Source organism: Dromiciops gliroides, chromosome 3, assembly GCF_019393635.1.
Source record: "Dromiciops gliroides isolate mDroGli1 chromosome 3, mDroGli1.pri, whole genome shotgun sequence".
NCBI classification, from domain to species: domain Eukaryota; kingdom Metazoa; phylum Chordata; class Mammalia; order Microbiotheria; family Microbiotheriidae; genus Dromiciops; species Dromiciops gliroides.
The window spans coordinates 245,059,412-245,082,508 of record NC_057863.1 but is presented as its reverse complement, the minus strand read 5'-3'; the positions used below and the strand labels follow the sequence as shown (position 1 = coordinate 245,082,508).

The following is a 23,097-nucleotide window of genomic DNA, read 5'->3' as shown; positions in this document are numbered from 1 at the left end:
ACCTACCAGTTTATTTTTCTTTTTGTTTACTTATTTTTATTGTTAAATATTTCACAATTACATATAAAAAAATTTTTAACAGTAATTTTTTATATTGAGTTCCAAACTCTTTCCCTCCTTCCCTCTCCCCCTTCTTAAAAATGTATGCAGGGAACAGCGAGGTGGCACAGTGGATAAAGCACAGTCCTAGATTCAGGAGGACCTCAGTTCAAATCTGGCCTCAGTACACTGCCACTTACTAGCTGTGTGACCCTGGGCAAGTCACTTAACCCTCAATGTCCCACAAAAAATAAAATAAGATAAGATAAATAAAATAATAAAATAATTTTTTTAAAAGCATGCAATTTGGGGTTTCTGGGGACAGAGCCAAGATGGCAGAGGAAAGACATAAACACACAGAGCTCCTGACACAATTACCCCCAAAACAGCAATAAAAAAAGCCCTGGAGCAGCAAAACCCACAAAAAGATGCTGAGATTATTTTCCAAATTAAAGGGGGCCGTACTGGGCTGCCAGGAGAATCCAACCCCCACCCCTGGATCCTGCTAACACAGACCCCAAACATACTGCACAAGGGGAATTTATCCCCAGCCTCTGAATCAGCTGCAAAAGCATGCAATTTGATTTTTATTGTACATGTAAGGTCATGTAAAATATTCCCAGATTAACCATGTTACAAAAAATAAAAATAACAAATTTTTTTAAATAAAACAATCAAAAGAAAGAAAGTTTTTAGAAGTATGCTTCAATCTCTAGCAGCTTGTTTTAAAAATCTGGTGGCATTTATTGACCTCCTACAAGCAATAGTCATAAGCCAAAAAAATTTATTTATTTTTAAATTCTTTTCCATTTGGGGGACAATATTTCTTAACTCAAATTCCCTAAATGAAAAGCAAAATAAAATATATCTGGATGATTTTTTAAAAAAATGTTTATATCTAAAGTTTGGAAAGTATTTTATCACCTAACAGATTATGTATTCAATAACAGTTTCACATAAACATCTCTATTTCACTACCAATACCTACAATAATTTTATTGTATATAAACTGAAAGGGAATGATAACATTAGACTAGTCATGGAAATGAACACTACCCTATCCACCACATGTGCCTTAAAATACTACACAGGAAGTAGAGGGTACAAACAGCATCAGTGAATGTAGAGATAAGGTAGCCAATTTCCACCCTAAAAGTTCAATGCAAAGATACAGAGAGATCTGGGGAAGTTACAATGTATATAAAGATTTCCTATCAATTTATACCAAAGACCCATTAAATCCAGTATTGAGCCTCTAACAGTAGCACCAAAGAATGTGCTGAAGTAAGGGATTTCTGCCCTCAATAACATCAAACTTATCTCGTCCTTTATGGACTTATTTTTAGGTGTATTAACCACCCACTATATCCAAGTTTTTCATTTTAGTCAAAATCAATCAAAAACTATTTGAGTTCCTTGAAGTGTCTGGTACTGTGATAAGAGCTAACTGTAAAAAGCTTTCTCTTTCAATCTGCAAAGGGTACTGCATACATTTAATATTCTCACTTTGGTGAAAAAGCTACATTCAATCTATCCACATCCTTTATGATTTTAAAATATGAAACAATACAGGTATGGAGTTTACAAACCTAAAAATGTTATATAAATAATAGCTATAATAATTATTACTTAAACCCTAATCATAACTAGTCACCCACCCACCATTTGGTCAAAAGACCAAATCAAAAGTTCTACAATTCTTTAGTCAGTCATCACATGACAATCACTGTTACCTTGCTGGTCACTTTATTGGGATTCTTCTCCATGTCTTTCTTAACACGAAGTAAGCAGAGTCCTTTAATATATACAGCACACAGGAACAGCTTAACTATAGTACTGCTATAGTTAAGTATAGAATAACTTCTGCTGTCTCACTGGCATTTATTACCAAAAAAGAACACTAGGGTTTCAGGGAACAGCCTAGAATTACTTCTAGGTTCTGCTCCTGCAGTATCCTGGCTAAAGCTACCATCCACGTTTATTATTTTAGATCCCTTCCACTTCTGCCTATTACAGGATATTGCTCCCTCACAACTGCTAATCTCATCAAAATGTATATTAATAATCTTTTTTCTAATGGGTGGAATGATCTAAGTTACCCTGGTTGACTGCTTTAGCCAACGTTCTTAATGAGCAGCAAAGAGCCAATATAGTTATTCTTGCTTCACCTCAACCCTAAAATTCAAAGAGTCATGCTGATTTTAAATCTGCCCACCATTCTTTTTTTTTTTTTTTGGCGAGGCAATGGGGGTTAAGTGACTTGCCTAGGGTCACACAGCTAGTAAGTGTCAAGTGTCTGAGGCCGGATTTGAACTCAGGTCCTCCTGAATCCCAGGGCTGGTGCTCTATCCACTGCACCACCTAGCTGCCCCCTCCACCATCCTCAAAGGACATGAAGTAGCTTTCTTTATCTGATACTCCTCTTGGAAGAAGGAAAAAAAGCTTAGCAAAGACAATTTTTCATGCTAACCGTTATATGGTATCTTTCTGATATGCTTTAAAAAAACTATTTACCTGAGGAGCTGCTGTATTAGTTGAACCAGAGGTAAGCACTGTTTTCCAGCAGATTCATAAATTCCAGTATTAATAAGATCTTTATCTAAGGGCGTCCTACTCCGATGAAGTGTTGAAGCATTTGCTTCTTGTTCATCAATCTCTTTTTCCTTCTGAGCTTCTTTTTTTGCTTCAATATCCTATGACATATAAAGGAGAAAAATACTAATTAGTGTCTTATTAGCCAAAGTAATAAGACTCTTAAGCTGTATAGGAAAGAAAACAGCAAAGTCAAGTCACTCTGGATTCTCATAGCTCAAAAAAGAAAACAAAAAGATCCTAAAGTAATTCCTAAAGAAAATGCAAATTTAACAAAATCATTCAATGGAGAAATAAACTACCTTGATATGGTATAATCAGGCCAAATTAAGGTCCAAAGTAAAGAGAGACCCTATACCATCAATACTGATAAATCTCACTCATCTCTTCAGCTTATACTTCATTACTGACTCCTTCTATACATATAAAAAAGTTCAGTCCTCCTTAAATCTGAAAAATAAACCTTCCCTCATTCAACATTACCAACTAGAAAACATTCCATTTCTCTCCTTATTTTACTGACAAGTCTCTCAAAAGAATATCTACACTGATCTCCTGCCATCTTCCTTCTCCCAAATAGTCCACTAAAAATGCTTTCTGTAAGATTACCAGTGACCTAATTACCAAATTCAAAGGTTTTTTTTCCTCCATCCTCATGGTCCTCTACACCAGATGCTGACCACCTGTTCAGCAATGTTGACCACTTTTCCAAAATTCTCTACTCCATTAATTTCCTAACTAGTATACTCTTGTGACTTTATAACCACCTCAAACTTTTACTATCTCCTCTTTTCATCCCTGCCTCCTGAATGCAAATAGTCCTCAAAGGTTTTCTCCTTAGCCCTCTTCTCTTCTCTGTCTACCCATTCTGCCTCAAGATCTTACATTCTTAAGGCTTCAATTATGCAGGTAATTATCAATCTCTAGCCACAATCTTCCTTGTGACCTCCAGTTTCATTTTTCCAAATGTCTGCTACTTATTTCCATTCATACATCAAACTCAACTCAGATAAAACTCAATTTCTCCCCTTCCCACTCCCAAATGAATTCCCTATCTTCTTACTTTATTACTTTTGTTAATTATACCACTGTTCTTTCAGTCATCCAGTATTGTAACTTCTCTGTTATTTTACTTCTTTCTTTCTCCATACCTCCAACAAGGTCATTACCAAGTCCTGTGAATGTCTCCTTCAAAATCTCTCATACATCCCTCCATTGCTTTAAGTTTCCACTGCTACCATCTAACTGAAGATCTTTATTAAGCTCATGCCTAGACAACAGCTGTAGTCCTAAGAGATCACCAGGCTTCCAATCTCTTCCATCTCAAATTTATCTTTCTTTGTGTCAATCAGATGCTCAAAACTTTAATAACTCCTTATTTTTTATGGGATAAAAATACAAATTTCTTACTCTTACATTCCAGGTTGTCCAAAATTAAGCCCTGAAGTGTGAAGCCTTCCAGGCTTCTCTCCTACTATCTCTTGCAAGTAGTCCATTTATCAGCCAAAGTAAACTACAAATTCCCCACCCCACTCCATTCTTTTCAACTCTGTTCTTCATTATACAAGTGTATTTCTCTCTCGCATCTTCTTATCAAAACTCACCCCATTCTTTAAGGTTCATTTTAAATTTCATTACCTCCACAAATCCTTTCTTGATCAACCCAGTCAAAAGTTATATTACCCTGTTATGAATTTTTCTACAGCAGAATGTAAGCTTCCTAAATGGAGGAACCACAGGTAGATAAATAAAATAGATGAATAGGTGTTTTTCCATGATGGAAATTAGATTTCACACAAACTAAAAAACCTTTTACCTAAAAATTTTTTGGATTGCTTATGACCTTGTTTATTTCCTCCATAAAAAAACCTATACATATTATTTCTTATCGTATTTGATCAAAATACTGTGAAGCCTTAATAAAAAATTAAAGTTCCTTTCTTAATTTTCTCAATAATTATGAATATGTTTTGTATTAAATAAAAATGGACTCTTAATAAAAGATAATACTTAAGACTTTTGACATTATTCAAAGAAATTATTCACCTTACATACATGAATAGGAATGCAGTTACATTATTATCAAAATGTTTAGTGGAAAACTCACAAAAGATATAATTATAGTTCTAATACTGGTTCCATGTAGCATATCTAAATACTAAATTTATCCCAGATGGACATATAAAGGCACTGAGAAGGTTTGGAGGAACATTCTCTGAAAGGTTCTGGCAAGACTTTTTCTATAGATTTCCACTGATTCTCACCACTGAAAAGGACTGCCTCTACTTAGTTGAACATCATGAACATTACAGGAATTTGTAATTATGTGAACAAAATTTACCTGGAATTAAAACATTATTTAATTAAGCTAAGCCTAGGGAAAAAAATATATACATGTAAGGTGATTCTGTAATTCTCAGACCAAAACTTGGCAGAACATCATCTGCATCAGGTCCCCACAGGTGTTTCTCCCACTTTTTCACAGTAAATTAGTCTGTTCCTTTAAGAAGACATCAAAGTGTTCTATAATGATTATCTGAGCAGCTGACCAGTTTATGTAAGAGGAGACATATATTTGTAAGGTTAAACTGAAACAGAAAAAGCATACAATAGAACATAATATTTTTATATATCCCTACTGTGGGAGATTGAGAATGTTGATATCACTATATTCCTTATTTTGAAAAATATAAATACTTCAGCATAAAGGCAGTTATGTTCTAAGATTTTTGTTTTTTGAAGAGGTGGAATCATTCCTCTTGCTACTACTTATTTTAGGTAGGATAATGTATTCTGTCTCCATCTCTGTCTCATCTCATAGTTTTCTGGAGGCCAGGATGTTAAAGAGATATTTCATTTTTCTACCCAATAAGAAGCTACAATATACCCCAGAAAAAAATGGTCCAACACATCCTTGGGAACTGTCTCTCTTCATTACTCTGTCCTAACTTTCCAGAAGTATCTTTCACTGCAAGCTGAGGCCTCCACCTCTATCCTCAGTATTACGAGTGTCCTCTCTCTCTTTTGAGCCTCAGCATTCTTTGCCTTCCTTCTGTGTTTTTCTTCTCAACCTGACTATGATATATATGATTATTAGAGAATGTTAAAGCTAAATTCTTCATGCAAAGTAGTTATCTGAGCACATTCTCATATTAAAAAGCAATGAATTGGGGGCAGCTAGGTGGCGAAGTGGATAAAGCATGGGTCCTGGATTCAGGAGGACCCAAGTTCAAACCCAGCCTCAGACATTTGGCCCTAACTAGCTGTGTGACCCTGGACAAGTCACTTAACCCCAATAGCCTCACCAAAAAAACAAACAAACAAAAAGCAATGAACTGCATATTTGTATGTGAGCTAAAATTCTGCCACTGTGATCAATGTATTATTTTATAATTCTGTAAGCTTAATAAACTTAAATTTATAGTTTCAAAGGAAGACTGGGAAAAGTATGAGTCAATGGGTATAATCTACACTAACTACTAAGATACCAAATTCAAAGAATTCTTGGAATAAAAGCACATATTCATGAAAAAGCTCTACACACACACACACACACACACACACACACACACACACATCCCATATCCAAAAAAAAAAAATTTACTGACAAATCATACCTGGATTTCTGCAGTGATGGCAGCATTTAATGCAGACTCTAAACCTCCATCAGCCATCAAACTGCCTACAAGAAGATCAATCATAAAACGACGTCCTGGGCTTACATTCATGTCATTTCCTGAAACTTTAAAAAAAAAAAAAAGGAAGATTTGAAAATGAAAGCAAATCACTTCCCATAGCCAAGAGGGGAGGGGAGTGGTATGACTATAAGGTTTTATCAGTTTCTTGTTTTTCCTTAGTCCCACATCTATTCCCAAGCGTACCTGCACTGGGTAAGAGAGCTGAAAGAGCCCTTGCTCGTTCCTCGGCTGTCGGAAGCAGCACAGACCATCCACTCTGTAGTACTGCTTGAGCCGCTGATTGAACAGTATTAAGAACTCCAGCATTACTTGCCAGTGTTACAACTGTCTGTTTCAAGCTATTCAACAGCACACTTCCCAGACCCAATCCAAGACACTCTGGATCAACCTGGTGACTAATAGCAGCATGCAACTGAAAGAAAGAAGTTCATTTCATTCATACTTTGAACAATGAAATGGAAATCTATCATCAAAATTCTAAGAACGGAAGAGTAGAACTTTATTATAATGTTAATCTAAACAAAAACAATAATTTATATTTATGTAGCACACTGCAGTTTAAATAAGATTTTTCTTCACAATGATTATTTCCCTACATTACATACCAGGAAGTTGATTTTTTAAGACCTAAAGGGTCGGGGCAGCTAGGTGGCACAGTGGATAGAACATCGGCCCTGGAGTCAGGAGGACCTGAGTTCAAATCCGGCCTCAGACACTTAACACTTACTAGCTGTGTGACCCTGGGCAAGTCACTTAACCCCAATTGCCTCACTAAAAAAAAAAAAAAGACCTAAAGAGTCCTGCCCACATTCAAAGGAGGTCCTTGAATTTCAGGCCTTTAACAACAAATCTCATGTTCATGTATTCCGCCTGCCCCCAATAAAAATAACTGAAATTTTAAAAGCATTTTCACACAATAACTGATTCCCTCAATATCATCTACTCCATTAAGTATTTTCTATACTTTTCCCCCATCTCCATCAGTAATAATCTATCCTCAGTCTCAGACCTTACATAGTTCTTGTTTTATGCCTCCTTTATGGTTTTATAATATATCATTTTTATGTATTTTTGTCTGCCATACCACCATTAAATCATAAGATAACAGATTAGGTCTCATCTAATTTTTATATCTCTCCTAGTACTTGGAAAAGTGGTTTGCACACAGCTGCTTTTGATAGGAACATAATGTCTGTTAAAGTTAAATTTAAAAACCCATATATAAATGCCTCAGAATTAAGAAACCCAGAATTAAGTCAAATTGTGGGTCAAATCACATCCCTTAGAAATAAACAGTCTGTAGCCCAGTAGGAAAAAATATGGAATCCCGCAAGGAGTTCAAATTTCAGCTCTGACACATTCCAGCTATATGAACTTGGACAATTAATTTAAACTTTCTAAGCCTCAAGTACCCTTTCTGAATTATATACATATACATATATATATATGTATACTGTCCATTTCAAAGGGTTACTGTGAGGGAAACAATTTGTAAACTCTAAAGAACAATAATTTTTTTTTTAGAAGGAAAGAGGAAGCATTGTATAATAAACCAAATAGCAGAATCAATTCAAATCAACAAACATGTGCTAACTGTGCTACTCCATGCCGAACACTGTTTTTGGTACTAGAAGCAACACAAAGGTTTTTTTTAGAGCAAGACATTCCCAATGTGCTTGACTTAGGCTGGCTGGTCGTGGGATAATAAGTACACAGACACAATACACAGCAAGTATATAGGATAGTTGCAAAACCACTAACCACATAAGGCGTTGGCAGAGGCAGAGTATGCACAGAACAGCAAATAGGAAAAAGCATGAAGAATGGAAAGGTAGAGTAGTATGAGACAAAAGAAAGCCTAGAATGCCAAGCAAAGCAGTCTGACCTTTACTTGATAGGCAAGAAAGCTACTGTGAGAGGTTCTGAGCATGAAGTTATTCTAATAATTCAGACAGGCAGAAATAAAAGCATATCCTAGGTAGCAGCAATATAAAGAGACAAGCAAATAATTCAGCCAAACTAGAAAGGCCTACGTGGAAAAACTGAGTTTCAAGAAAATACAATTAAACAATGTAGACTTAAAAGAAATATTCCTCTTGCTTTTGTTTATCCTATAAATGCAAATTAGAACAGGTTTAAATTTGCATTACTATAGTACAACAGAGAAAAGACCAGAACAGCCTAAGTATTCCTGCATTCCCTTGAGGCTTTACTTAAGGAGCCATAAGTCACTGGACTGATTTCCAAAACCCATCAAAAATTTTTAATAAAAAATTAATAAACTTAATAAATTAAATTAATAAATTAAATAAAATTTTTTGAATTCAGGTATAATTGTTTGGATGGTTAAGCTAGTAATCCAAGTATTGGAGAGAATGACACAAATCAATACTACAAGAGGGTATGTGTTGTTTACAGGTGGAGGTATCTGGGGAAAAGCCGAGAGTATAATTTCGGACTCAATCCGAGGTAGGCTCCTTCTGGCTCATTGTGTTCCTACTGAATAGGAAAAGTTTCCCCACCTGGCTATACCTAAATTTGGCTAGTACTGTATGACTGGTGGTCACTTGTAACTTTTACCTAAAATCAAATAGAGCTAAGGATGTTTTATCCTGGCCTTATAATCATGTCCCTGCTTTTTCTTTTATAGCAGATTTCTATAATCAGAGCAAGTAGTCAGTAGAAGAAATGAGCACAATGCAATTATCTAAGATCTTACTGTTTTCAGTTTAAATGTGTGGTTACTTGATAAGTCAAACAACAAGGTATATTAATATTCAGGTTTGTCATCTGCCTGCTAATGTTTACATGGTATTATGATAAGGTTAAATTAACTAGGTCTTCTTCTGGTTTAGAAGAAAGTGAAATTCTTCCCCATTCTGATGAGAGGGAAGATGGTAACTAGGAAACATAGTTATGCATTTTAGGTTTTATCATAAATCTGCCCAGTCAGATCTCTGTTATGTACTGCTAAGGGCACCAAGCTACCAACTCCATAGTACAAGGGAATCACAGAGCAGACCTTGCTGCTGGATCAGCTGCCAGGTCCATTCACTGGTCAACCCTAGCCCTGGTCCCCTTGGACCCTATTGTGCTCCAAAGGTATTTCCCCTTCCTAAACCAAGGAGGAGATTATAAATCTTTAATGTTAACTACCAACTGTTTAAACTCTTATGTTATCTTGGGCTATTTAGATTATAGAGTAAAAATGCTACTGCCTCTTCTCATACTAGAGTCAGAAGAGGAACGTGAGATAATTTTCTTTGGTGGGTCTGAAAAACTGCTGTCTTTACTATTCCTTTTGTTGGGTAACTTGAACACGAAACTATGCTTACAAATTTAACTTTGGTAATGGAATAAGTTTCTAATTCTACTGCATTAGGGTTACAGGAATTGGAAAAGTGCTTGAACTCTCTGGCAAATGTGGTCCTGGACTGAGGCGGAATCTGTATGGTTCAGAACACCTCCTGAAGTTTGAGCTGCCGTGCAGAGATTACCTGGATGGCTGAAACTGTTCGCAACTGTTTGCTTTGTCCAGTTTTTTTTCACTGAACCCTTAGATTTATTTTGTATTAGGTCCCTGTTGCCCTTGGTCTGTTTGTAAATCATTTGTGTTTTGTGTTGTGGTTCTTACATTTGTAACACTAGTTCCTACATCTCCCTCAATTCATAAACCCCCTGTGGGCCCCTACTTCGCCCCCACTCAGCAGGAAGCAGTAACAGAAGAGATGATCTTCGTCCTTTTTCCTGGGGTATATGAAAAGGGGGGAATGATGTAGGAGGCAAAAAAGGGTTAATAGAAAAATATAAGACCCAAGCTCTAGTACAGATATTAGCTCTAAAAGGCAGTCAGATCCCAGTTAATGGATAACTTATGTTAGGTTCTTGTACCCATAGTGATCAACATCCATAACGGACCAGAACAGGTCAGGTCAAAATAAGAATAAAGGAAAAAGACAACCTATAGAAATTCTAATGAAAAATTATTGTATTTTGAAACTAGCCATGGGAATCAGAAAGAGACATGCGCAGAAAAGGCCAAATTTGTCCCCAGATTCACCTTACGATGCGTAAACCCCAAAAACACACCTCCACTGAAAAAGGTACCTGCCTCAGGGGTTGGCTTTGGATCCCCAGGAACTCCAGATTAGGATAAGCCCTCCCCTGTAACACCCCTAGGTGGAGAATATCATAATGAGAAGGACAGGCCCTCTCCTGAACCTCCCCAAGGTGGAGATTATTATAATGAGACTGATAATCAATTTATCTATACTATAAATATAACTGTATTTTCTTTATTTATTTGAGAGATACCTTTCCAATACTCTGGTTCTCTCCCTGTGGCAACCCACAGTATTGCAATAAAACTTAGGAAACTGAGTCACTGAGTCTTGTAATTCTTTTGGGATGACTCACAATCAATTGGACCCCAAATTCCAGCCCACATCAATACCACAGTCACAGCTCATATCTGGAAAATCATGTTATTTGTTTATAATAAATAAAATGTTAGGACCTAAAAATTTCTTCAGTTACTTTATAAATATTCTTAAGCATATGTTAGTAGACATTTGAAAAAAAATATAAGATACCTGAAGTCTCAGAAGGTTCAGTGTTGCCACTGCCATGCATTCTTTCTCCTGTGGTGGTGGCCAGTCAGAGGTGCCGTCCATTCCTTCACTTACTTGTCGTAATAAGAGATCCAACTGTTCAAATGTCATTGGGCAAACATCCACCACAAAAGGTACTCGTAGGCCAATGGACCACTCCGAACAGGAAGACCAAGCAAAACTCTATGCATGAAATATAAGTACCTAAAATGAATCTCCAAAAGTGAACTTAATTTGCTACAAAAGATATAGTGGGTCATAAATATTAAGGACACCCATTATTCAATGCTTCATTAGAGCTTTCATTTCTTAAAATCATTTCCTCTTTAATCATTTGTTTCCCCAAATGAAACCCAACTGTTGAAATTCTGCAAAACTCCCTATTTTCCAGATATATCTGTCTCGAACTCTTTTGGTTATCTATATCTCCCTGTTATCATCACTCTGACAGACAGATTTAAAATTTTGTTTGTGCCATGGACACCTTTGGCAGTCTGATGAAGTCTATGGACTCCTCAGAATAATGTTTTGAAATGTGTAAAACAAAATATAATAGGATTACAAAGGAAACCAACTACACTAAAATACAGTCATCAAAATGTTTTTTAAAATTGAATTCTTGGGCCCCAGGTTAAAAAACCCTGCTCTAATCTCTATTCTACACTTTCTCCTTCAATCTCTAGGTGCCACAGTGCTCACTTAAAAAAACATTCACTCTTCAAAATGTGTATTAGTGGCAGCTAGACAGTGGGCAACAAATTAGAATCATACATTCAAAATAAAGTGGGAAACACATTTTAAAACTGATATCCCATAAGTACTCAATGTGAAAATAACTTTTAAGTGATAATTTACTACAAGGAGGAAAAAAGTCATCACCTTATCTTTGTTGAACATAAACTCTACACTTAAAATAACTAATAATTTCCTTGTTTATGAGATACATATAAATAGCAGAATTGACTTTTAGTACTTAACTACTAAAATTATTCTTAAGGTGCAAAGGAAACTGGCATTTATCCATATCTTAAAGTCACCAAGCAACCAAAGTAGAAAGCAAAAAGAAGTCAATTTTCATATGAGATCATTTAAACCATTTTTGAACTTCTGAAATAAGGTATATTTATACAGCTAAATTACTAAGAGTTCTACAGAGTAATCTTACACTAGGATCACTGGTAATAAATGTTAGTAATTCTATTCCTTAAAACAAATCATAGCTATTTGAAAGCTATACTAACAATGAATATTATAATACTGTTTATCATTAATAATGTTGCTACAAATAAACAGTATTTTTTGGTTGGCTATATTCATTTTAGAAGTTTCACCAAAAGACAAACATCAGTCGATAAAAATATCAGAAATGACTTTCTTAGTGAACTCTACTTCTTAGTCCATTGAGTCATTCACTCTTCCTGTAATAAAAATATGAACACAACTTCCTAATTCCCAGTCCAGAATACTTAGTAGTTTTTAATTCATAGGGATGGTAAACCTTCATTTTATTCATGTAAGTAGCCTACTGGAATCTCATAAATTTGAAGACAATTATGTTCAAATTCAGAAAAATTTATCCTAATCTTTAAAATTTCTTTTACTATACTTTAAAAGAGTTGTAACTCCATCTCTATCAGTTAAGTGACTAATACCTTTTCTTCTATTCAAGAAAAGAGCCAAATAGTGGATAAAAATATCAGATAATAAGGCCTTTCCTTTTTTTTCTTCTTAAAGCACTTTTTTTTAAATTGAAACTTTAATTGGTTACCTGAGCAGGTCCACAAGCAATTCCAACTATATGTTTTGTATCTAATCCTGGCAATGCAGTAGGTTCAGGTTTGGTAATCCGAAGGGTATCAAAGTGCTGACACTGATCATTGCTCCCCCAGCTATGAACTTCACTATCCTCAGTAAGCGCTAAGCAGTGTGTAGAACCAGCAGCCACATCAACTACTTTTTTACCTGTGCAACAAAAAGAAATTCAAGTTCACTATTAATTATAAAATTCTAGTGGCAATAAAAATAACCTACAGCACATAATAACTTGTTTTACAGTGAAACTTCTTCATGTCCATTTGTCAACATGATCCTCTCAAATTTAAATACATACTATAAAGTATTATTACCCCCATTTTACAGATAGGAAACTTCGGTTCCCAGAAGTTCAGTGAGTTGACCAAGGATGCACGATTGAAGTGGATAAATGGTTATCAAGCATGTTCTTTTTGCAGAAGTTTATACTAAACATTATTAGGAGCTAATAGCATAGCCAGGACTTAAAGCAGAATCTTGTGACTTTGAGGCCAATATTTACTCATGCAGCAGTGTCTCAAGATAAGTAAGATGTAAGAAATCAGAAGATAACCAAAAGCAAAATAAGTGTAATTCAATCATTTATTACTCAGCAGAGTTCATCTAAATTTTAAGATTACTTCAAGGCTTTAAAACACTTATGTTGCTTACAACAAGTTTTAAGTGCCAATAATCTAAGCAGTAAATAATGAAGAGAAGTGAAATGTTAAGTTCATTGCTCCTTACTAAATTTCTCCCTGATGCAGACAAGTGCTTGTCAAAAAATTTTCTTAGCCCCTCTTTGCTACTCACTGTATCACATCACCTCTCAAAAATAACTTTTGCTATTTCAAGCAAACTCTTTCAAGGAAATTCTTCTTTGCCTGAAACACATCACTGAAATGAGCAAAAAACAATCCTTTTGGGAATCATCAGTAGTCTGAATGTAAATGTTAAGAAATACTATAATTGGGGGGGTGGCTAGGTGGCACAGTGGATAAAGCACCGGCCCTGGAGTCAGGAGTACCTGAGTTCATATCCAGCCTCAGACACTTGACACTTACTAGCTGTGTGACCCTGGGCAAGTCACTTAACCCCCATTGCCCCGCAAAAAAAAAAAAAATTACTATAATTGGGGGCAGCTAGGTGGCTCAGTGGATAGAGCACCGGCCCTGGAGTCAGGAGTACCTGAGTTCAAATCCGGCCTCAGACACTTAACACTTACTAGCTGTGTGTCCTTGGGCAAGTCACTTAACCTCAATTGCCTCACTAAAAAAAAAGAAAAGAAAAGAAAAAAAGTCAAAAAAAGAAATACTGTAATTTACAGTTGGTAGAAGAAAACTAACACAAAGGAAATTTCCGAAGACATCCCAACCTTCCTAACTCAGCTAGAACTAAAAGGTTCCCAAATAAATGAAGTAGCAGCTGTGGTCTGAGCACAAGCTACATCACAAACTTTTATAGAATACAAGTAAAAATGACAAAAGCAAAAGAAATCTGAGGATTCAATAATTAATTATGATTGATGACAATACCAAAAGACTGTAACTGAGGAAAGGTTTGTTTAGTAAATGGGAAAAATACAAACAAAATGCTGAATGAGTATATTGCTGTGAAGCTGATCAAGTATACAGTACTAGTAAATTACAGTTCAATCCAACTAACAATTATTAAGTGAGGAGAGATAGGGTGCTTAGACAGATATGGTCCTTACTCTCATGGAACTCAGTCCATGAACATTATTTAACACATATTAAAAATAACTTCAGGGCAGCTAGGTGGCGCAGTGAATAAAGCACCGGCCCTGGATTCAGGAGTACCTGAGTTCAAATCCGGCCTCAGACACTTGACACTTACTAGCTGTGTGACCCTGGGCAAGTCACTTAACCCCCATTGCCCCACCAAAAAAAAAAAAACTTCTATATAAAATATAGTGCATGATAAGTGCATAAAGAGATACAAGCAAAGTATTTCATGGAAGGTCTGAGAAAACAACAAGGTAATCCATTTGAGAAATGTGAAGAATTACAAATATTACCTTTCAATGAATTATTTTTAAAGCAGAATAAAAATGCTTCTTCTTTTAAGAATTGCAGATTAGTTTATACTACTTAACTTAGAAAGAAATAAAATGCTTCATCTAAATGTATTCATTCTAAAGAAATATCAAGTATATGTGTAAATTTATATAAATTATATGTATACATTTGCATATATACATATGTATTTAATTTTGCTAATGAGATAATTTTTACTTTTTCTTTAAACACAGGGAGCAAAAAAGCATACCACAATGTAACACCAGTCACTATAAGAATCTAAATTTGCCTGATTGGTATTTCCATTGTATTGTGGATACCTGCAATTTATAATGATGACTTATGGCTTTAAATCTGTATAGAAAAATATAAATTTAGTTAAAAATATTAAAGCCTTCAAAAAAACTATCACAGAAACAGGCTCTGTCACATTTCTAGTTAAGGAGACTAGGGAAAAACAAACCAACCACAATGATTTTTATTCTACATTACACTGACCTTGTAAGCCTTCTAATAGTTTGGGATATCGAACATGTTCCTCTGTTCCATGCCCAAGTCTCTGATTGTCACCTTTTCCCCATGAGTAAACCTGGCCATCTTTCGTTAAAGCAACAGAAAACTGACTCCCACAGCGTACTTTAACAACATCCAGGTCTTGGAGTTTTTCAATCAGTTTTGGTGTTTTACAGCCGTCACTACCACCTCTTCCTAGTTTTCCATAATCACCGTCACCCCAAGACCAGACTTGACCTGAAAAGGAAAATATAATACTCATTTCCAGGTATATTACATTGTCCTAATCAATAAGGTCATAATATCTCAAAACAGGAACTGTCAGATTTCCAAGAAAGTTGTAGTTGTTTTAGAATAAAAACCTAGCCTCGCAATGCTTTGCATATAAAAAAAGCTGGCAATAAATATTAAACTGAGTGATCTCTAATTGACAGTTAACAATTCAAACTGACATGAAACTAACAGAGAAAAGAAAAAAATAACAAAATGAAAAGGTTACTAGAGATATAAATAAAACTGAATCTTACCTGCTTTGACCTCAAGTACCTCTTTAATCAAAAAAGAACTCTACCACTAATATGAAAATATAATACTTTTCAAATAAGTGGGCAGATTATTCTTTCAGAACACAGCTCTCATTTCAAAAAGATCTTGACATACTGTGGAATGATGGAAAAAATCTTTTAAAAGGAACTTTAATGTAAAAATACTGTACTTTTGGAGAAAAACAGCTAAGCAGCTGTTCATGTGGGGGGAGACAATTAGATATTTTAGTACTCAGTGCTAATCAATAATATGATATGGCATCCTCACTACACCACACCACATCCCCAAAAAACCCTAACAATCATAGGCTGTATTAATAAAAAAGTATATTGTCCTGAATCTAGGAGTTGATAGTTCCACTGAATCTATTATACAGGTCTTTGCTTGTACAAATGAAAGACTAACAATACCACTGATAGGTTTATATCCCAAATACATCCCCAAAAAGAGAAAAAGACCTATTTGTACAAAAATATTTATAGCAGCTCTTTTTGTGGTGACTAAGAATTGGAAATCAAAAGAATGCCCATCAATTGGGGAATGGCTAAACAAGGTGTGGTATATGATGGTGATGGAATATTATTGTACTATAAGAAATGACAAGCAAGATGATTTCAGAAAGGCCTGACTGGAAAGACTTATATGAACTGATGTTTTAGTGAAGAGAACAGAACCAAAAGAACATTGTGCACAGACACCAACATTGTTTGAAGAAAAACTGTGAATGATTTAACTATTCTCAACAATACAATGATCCAAGAAAATCCCAAAATACTAATGATGCACACTATCCACTTCCAAAGAAAGAACTGGTACTGATTAAACATAGACTGAAGCATGCTATTTTTCACTTTCCTTCATTTTTTTCTTTTATCCAAGTTTTCTTGTACAAAATGACTAATACAGTAATGTTTTACAAAATTGCAAATGTAGAAGCTATACCTGATTGCTTACTGTCTTGGGGATCAGGGAGGGGAGAGAGGGAAGGAAGGATAAAATCTGAAACTCAAAACTTTAAATTAAAATGTTTATCATTAAAAAAAAAAAGGACAGGAAGCTGAACTAAATGACTTGTTGAGATCAATTCAAAATCCAAGATCTATGTTTTTAAAGTCTTAACAAAAGCTTACTCCTTTCAGACTAAAATTCAAAGTCCAAACTCCTTTCAAAAGACTGCCTATGGGGGCATGTAGATGGTGCAGTGGATAAAGCACTGGCCCCGAATTCAGGAAGACCTGAGTTCAAATCCGGTCTCAGACACTTGACATTTACTAGCTGGGCAAGTCACTTAACCCTCACTGCCCTAAAAAAAAAAAAAAAAAAGAATGCCTATGTTAAGAAGTTATTGTTGGGGGCTGCTAGGTAGCACAGTGGATAAAGCACCGGCCCTGGATTCAGGAGTACCTGAGTTCAAATCCGGCCTCAGACACTTACTAGCTGTGTGACCTTGGGCAAGTCACTTAACCCCCATTGCCCCACCAAAAAAAAAAAAAAAAAAGAAGTTATTGTTGGGGAGAAATTCATTTTTCAATTCTCTACTTACCATTCTCAGTCACTGCAAGCGTCTGAGCATCCCCACTCCCACAAGAGACATCAATAACCTTCAATCCTTTCAGTCCAGTTACTAGCATTGGAATTGTCTGATCTTCACTTGAGCCTTTAAAACAGAAATTTCTGTCACATCAGTCATCAAATATCTTATATGCTAAGCTCTTCAGATACAAATAGAAAAATGAAAAGTCCCTACCCTAAGGGAAATTGCACTTGTAACCTTATTGAAATCAAACAAATTTTACCAAAAAATTGTCATCCTTTAACAATTTTATATTAAAAACAAAAACATACCATGTCCCAGCCTGCCATAGTTTCCTCGACCCCAGGTATATAACTCTCCTTCAGCTGTAATGGCTGCACTATAAGTACTTCCACATGCAATATGAACTACATGTTTCCCAGCTTGCTTTCCTGAGAGAGCAGATATCATCTTAGGTTCTTCCAGAGGCCTGGTGGTACACAGAGACAACATAATAACTTCTAAAAATTTAAATACTGTTTAAAGATATCTGGGAAATGACAATGTAAAAAGCACTTGTTAAGAAAAACTGCAAGAAATATTAGTAATCATAGGCATGCAATTACTTTTAAATTGTTTCATGAAAATACAACAATATTTTTTCAGAACTATATATAACGTGATTTTTGTTTCACATAATCCAAAGGAGTATGCAGATATGAATGTAATTTCTAGTTTGTGTCTGCAAATTATAGAATAACAATGATTTCAGAATGAGAAGGGCTCTTCAGTAAATTTTCAATCATTTAATGTCTAGTTTTAAAATAAAACCTCCATTTGAAGTCACTATGTTACCTAGAAAATATGTCAAAGGAATCTGAACTATATATTTTAAAACATCCTTTAAAGAACTCAACTATATTTTAATTTTTTTTGGAAAATGTTCAACAAAATAAATGTTGAGTGCAGTTCATCTACTATCATTTACCCCAATAACCCATTAGAGCATTAACCTCCCCTTTTAACCTTTCCCTTATTTATCTCCCAGACTAGTAAGTGGAAGAAGCCTCTGGTTTCTAGTCTGGGAGATAAATAAGGGAAAGGTTAAAAGGGGAGGTTAATGCTCTAGTATCCAATTTTAAATCTCACACTGACCTGACCCTTTTCTGATTTCCTAAAGCACTTTTTATATGTCATTCATTTGAACATTAATACCTTTGCACTCTCACTTAACTCAGGTTTGCATGTCTTTTTCTCCCCAACTACATGGGAAGACCCCAAAAGGCAAGGATAATGTCATATTTCTTTTTTCTTTTTTCTTTTTTTTTTAGTGAGGCAATTGGGGTTAAGGGACTTGCCCAGGGTCACAGAGCTAGTAAGTGTTAAGTGTCTAAGGCCGGATTTGAACTCAGGTCCTCCTGTCTCCAGGGTTGCTGCTCTATCCACTGCACCATCTAGCTGCCCTAATGTCATATTTCTTGGCATTAAAATATTTATTAAGTACACAGCACTATGAAAACCTTAAAGCATGAGGATATTCCCAAATAAGAATATCCTGCTCATGCTTAAAAAAGCATTATATTCACAATAAATCTTAAAAAAAATACTTGAACAAACAACACATACCTAGTCATGAGCCACTTAATCTTATTCACAAAAAAACTATTTCATTATAAGATTAAGTACAAAAGATGTTCATTTTTCTATAGTAGCCTTTTAGCTGAAAAAGGCTATTTCTTATAAAAATTATTTATTTCCTCATAAGAAAATAGTTAATACGTACACCGTATCACCATGGCCTAACCGTCCACCATCTCCACAACCCCAAGAGAAGACCTCTCCAGTGGCTGCCAAAGCCAGGTAATGGTGACCATCTGAATGCGCAGCAATTTTCACAATATTTCTAGAGGCAAGTCCCTGAACTAGTTGTGGTCCCTAAATAGGACAAAAATACAAACAAACAAAAAAGTCATAAGAAATTAGTAAAATTACTTAAGATACAATCCAGTAATACACCACACATCAACAAAGCCCCAACTTACTAGAAGCTCTGAACATCTGAAGTAAGGCTCTTTAGTTCCTCAGTTCTGATGCTGCCCAATTTCTAAACAGTAACTTAGAGTTTTCAACCTGCTTTACTACAAATATCAGATTTTAACTTCTAAAATACAGGAACTTTTGTAGCCTTTTGAGGTAAACATATTACACAATATTTAGAGTTGTATAAAATATACTACATGTATGAAAAATCTAGAAAACCATTACATTTCAAGAATATCAATAATGTACACTTTTAAAAGGAATTCCTGTTAGTCTGAACTATTTTAAGTCGTTTTCTATAAGTTTTTGCAAAATACTACTTATGCTTTATCAATGCATTTGCATGGAAAGTTAAGTATATCAAGGAGAAACTAATACCACAGTACACAAAAAGATGTAGTAAAACAAAAAAGGTGAAAATGAGAACCAAATCAATGACACGGCATGAAATCTAAAAGAAGGGGGGGGGTTAATGACATAAAACAAAGCAAAACTACTGAAGTTCAGAAAATAAAGAAATCTAAGAGAATTTTCACCTTTGTATCACTACAAGTAAGACATCTAGATTAAGTAAAAAACCATAATAATAAGGTTTGGAACAAGGAAAAAAAAACAATGAAAAAAACAAAAAGCACCTACCAGTGTGTCACTGTTGTAAGCTTGCATGTAAACTCGTCCATTCCGAGATAAAATTAAGAAACGCTTTTCTGCACAGGCAATCTGTGTGACCCCAAGATTTGCAAGTCCTTCACACTGAATTGGGCCAATCACATTAGCATAGTATTTCCATCCTATTAAGCCCCAACCTATGACTTCTTGTAAAGATCCCTGTAAGACAATAAATTCAATCCAATAAACATTTGTTAAGCACCTACAATGTACTGGCATAATTATTTTCTGTTGTATTTCTGATACAATATGTATTTTTGGATAAACTTATTTTAATGAATTAGGATAGGATGGCAATGTTATGATCAAACTATCTTGGTTTTTTGAGGGGCAATGAGGGTTAAATGACTTGCCCAGGGTCACACAGCTAGTAAGTGTCAAGTGTCTCAGATCAGATTTAAACTCAGGTCCTCCTGAATCCATGGCTAGTGCTTTATCCACTGTGCCACCTAGCTGCTCCCGATCAAATCATCTTGTAGGGAAATTATAATAGGCATTATTCATGAATTTTTATATATGCAGAAGAAAAGAAAGTTACTTATATTATAAGCATCATGATCCTGCTTACACTAAAAATATAAGCTACAGCTGATACACATCTTTTGAATAACCATTATGTGTTAAAACTTAGATCTGTCTCCTTTTTAAATACAGGCTGTCCAATAACAAATTTCTCAAAATCTTCTCACCTATAGATAGTTTTAAAATTAGATCAATATTCCGATGGTTTAAGTGCTTCATGTTCAAAGAATGTATGTAATGTACTGTACAATTAAATTGTGAGCTAGAAAAGCCTTAAAAACCTTTACTTTGCTACTCTAGCAGGAACTAAGCTGTCATTTTCCCTCACTCCCCCACACTATTCAATAAACTTTTTAAAAGGGCCTAATCGGTGTTGGACTAGAAATGATACAAATATTAGGCAAAACATGGTTCTCTGCCTTATAAAACTCACAGTATATTTAGGAGAGAAATAAGAAAAGAGAGCTAAGGAAAAGTAAACTATGTTTCTTCCACTCAGGAGGCACATGTGCAGTAGTGGTATCACTAGTAGTGTTGCCTAATGATGTATATGTTCTATTAAGTAAGGCCTTAGAGGCCAAGGACTACTTTGTTTACGGCTCTGGATCTTCAGGACCTAACACAGAGTGCCTTGTGCATTGAAGGCACTTATTAACTATTCACTGAAGAGAATTTTTAAAGGGCAATCTCTCTCAGCAGACAACCAGGAACAATGATTGCTCTCCCTGGAGCTTCAGAATGTAAAGAGGGTATGCATGGTCAAGAAAATCAGCAAAGGGCACCTTCATGTCAGAGTACCCCATAAGCAGGAAGGCTAAACAAATGAAAAACTAAACATTTAATCACCAGAAGCATTCAGAAACTCTGAGAAAGGAAAGAGGTTTTCACTTCACAAAATCAACCTTTCACCTAAAAAAGAATTTAAGGAAAAGAATTTTTGAAATCAGGTACTGACAATCACGAGGCAACCTTGAACAACCCAGAGAAAGAGAATATTAGCTTCCTAATCATGACCTTCTGAATCGTGACAATGAGGAAAATTGTGAGACAACTAATCAACCAGGGAAACTTCTAAATATGAATTAGTTCCCAATGTCAGCACAAAATTGGATAGCTGATCATCACCATCAAGCTCAACCAGATCATTTCTGGAAGAAAATAAACACCAAGTGAGAGTAAGGAGTAGAACCCTTCTAAAATTGTATTTGGGACAAATGGTAAAGAGACAAAAATTGTAATTAAAGCCAGAAACTTAGGCACCCTGTAGAAGCAGACACTAAATAGTTCAAATCATTTGGGCTAGATTTTGACTCAAAACAATACGGCTTCAAAACAAAATTTTAAACAATACTTATACTTAAGCTCAAAGTTATAAGTTGATTTAATTTGGCCATCCAAATGTTACATGAAACTGGCTTGTTGTCAATTTGCTCTCAGAACACAAAACAGGTCACAAATGATGGAAGTTAGGGACTCAGACTGCAGAAAACATAACAGATAAATGGCCATTTTGTAAAAACAAAAGGATTGATTAAGCTATTCTGATACCAGATCACAAATGGAACACTAGGGATACAAATGATAAAAAGAAATGCTTTTTCCATCTATAGTTTTTATCTGTGTACATTTATATGTGTACATATATTGTGTGGGGCACTACCTGTGAGACCTACCACAAACGATTATCATGAGATTCAAGTGAGGTGATACATGTAAAGCATTCTGCAAAGCATAAAGCCTTCTAAAGATGTTAACTATTATTTTTCTCAAGCCAAAAAGCAGAAAAAGAGAAAGTCCAAAAGTTCTCGCCTTAAAAAGAGATGAGAAGGGGGCAGCTAGGTGGCGCAGTGGATAAAGCACCAGCCCTAGATTCAGGAGTACCTGAGTTCAAATCCGGCCTCAGACACTTGACACTTACTAGCTGTGTGACCCTGGGCAAGTCACTTAACCCCCTTTGCCCCGCAAAAAAAAAAAAAAAAAAAAGATGAGAAGCAACAGGTTGGCAGGGCAGAGCTGCTAGTTACCAGGGCTAAGGATACTGAATGTAAAAAAGGTGGCAGCATACAAAGAGGGAGGTATGATCAACTAAAGGGATGCTGGCTAAATCCAATCAATACCAGAATCCAATGCCAGAAGGTCAGAGAGGGTTGGAGTTCAGCACAGAGTCCAAGGTGATTTGCAGTAGTGGGCTTCTTGGAGCTCAGTGCCTATTTTGATGCCTAGATACCAGCATAAAACACTGTCTTCCACATTCTTCTAAATTAAATTTAGCTGCACACCTTCCTGCCACAGGGAGTAATACTCCAAAAACTAGCCTATTCTAAGAAGCGACAGGCAGTCTGAAGGCTATCAAGACCTTGTGTAAAAAACAAACTGTTCCCTAGTCTATTCTGATTAAATAGTTCCAGTTTAAATAGTCTTTCCAGTTTACGGCTGAACGTTGAGTTTTCCCAAGTTTGCCAAGTTTAATCAGCTGGTTATTCTTGAGGAATGGTCAGCAAATGTTGGTATTCAATGCTATTGAC

At 35.5% G+C, this 23,097-nt stretch overlaps 1 protein-coding gene across 1 annotated transcript in view; it reads right to left on the bottom strand.

The window, feature by feature from the left end:
* Positions 1-23,097, bottom strand: part of HERC2 (HECT and RLD domain containing E3 ubiquitin protein ligase 2) — a 211,665-nt gene that overhangs the window by 132,110 nt on the left and 56,458 nt on the right. The window contains 10 exon segments of the mRNA XM_043991382.1: positions 2,554-2,732; positions 6,249-6,373; positions 6,513-6,741; positions 10,922-11,122; positions 12,708-12,901; positions 15,268-15,519; positions 17,372-17,485; positions 17,674-17,831; positions 19,125-19,276; positions 20,021-20,209. Coding sequence (XP_043847317.1) covers positions 2,554-2,732; positions 6,249-6,373; positions 6,513-6,741; positions 10,922-11,122; positions 12,708-12,901; positions 15,268-15,519; positions 17,372-17,485; positions 17,674-17,831; positions 19,125-19,276; positions 20,021-20,209 — 1,793 coding nt within the window.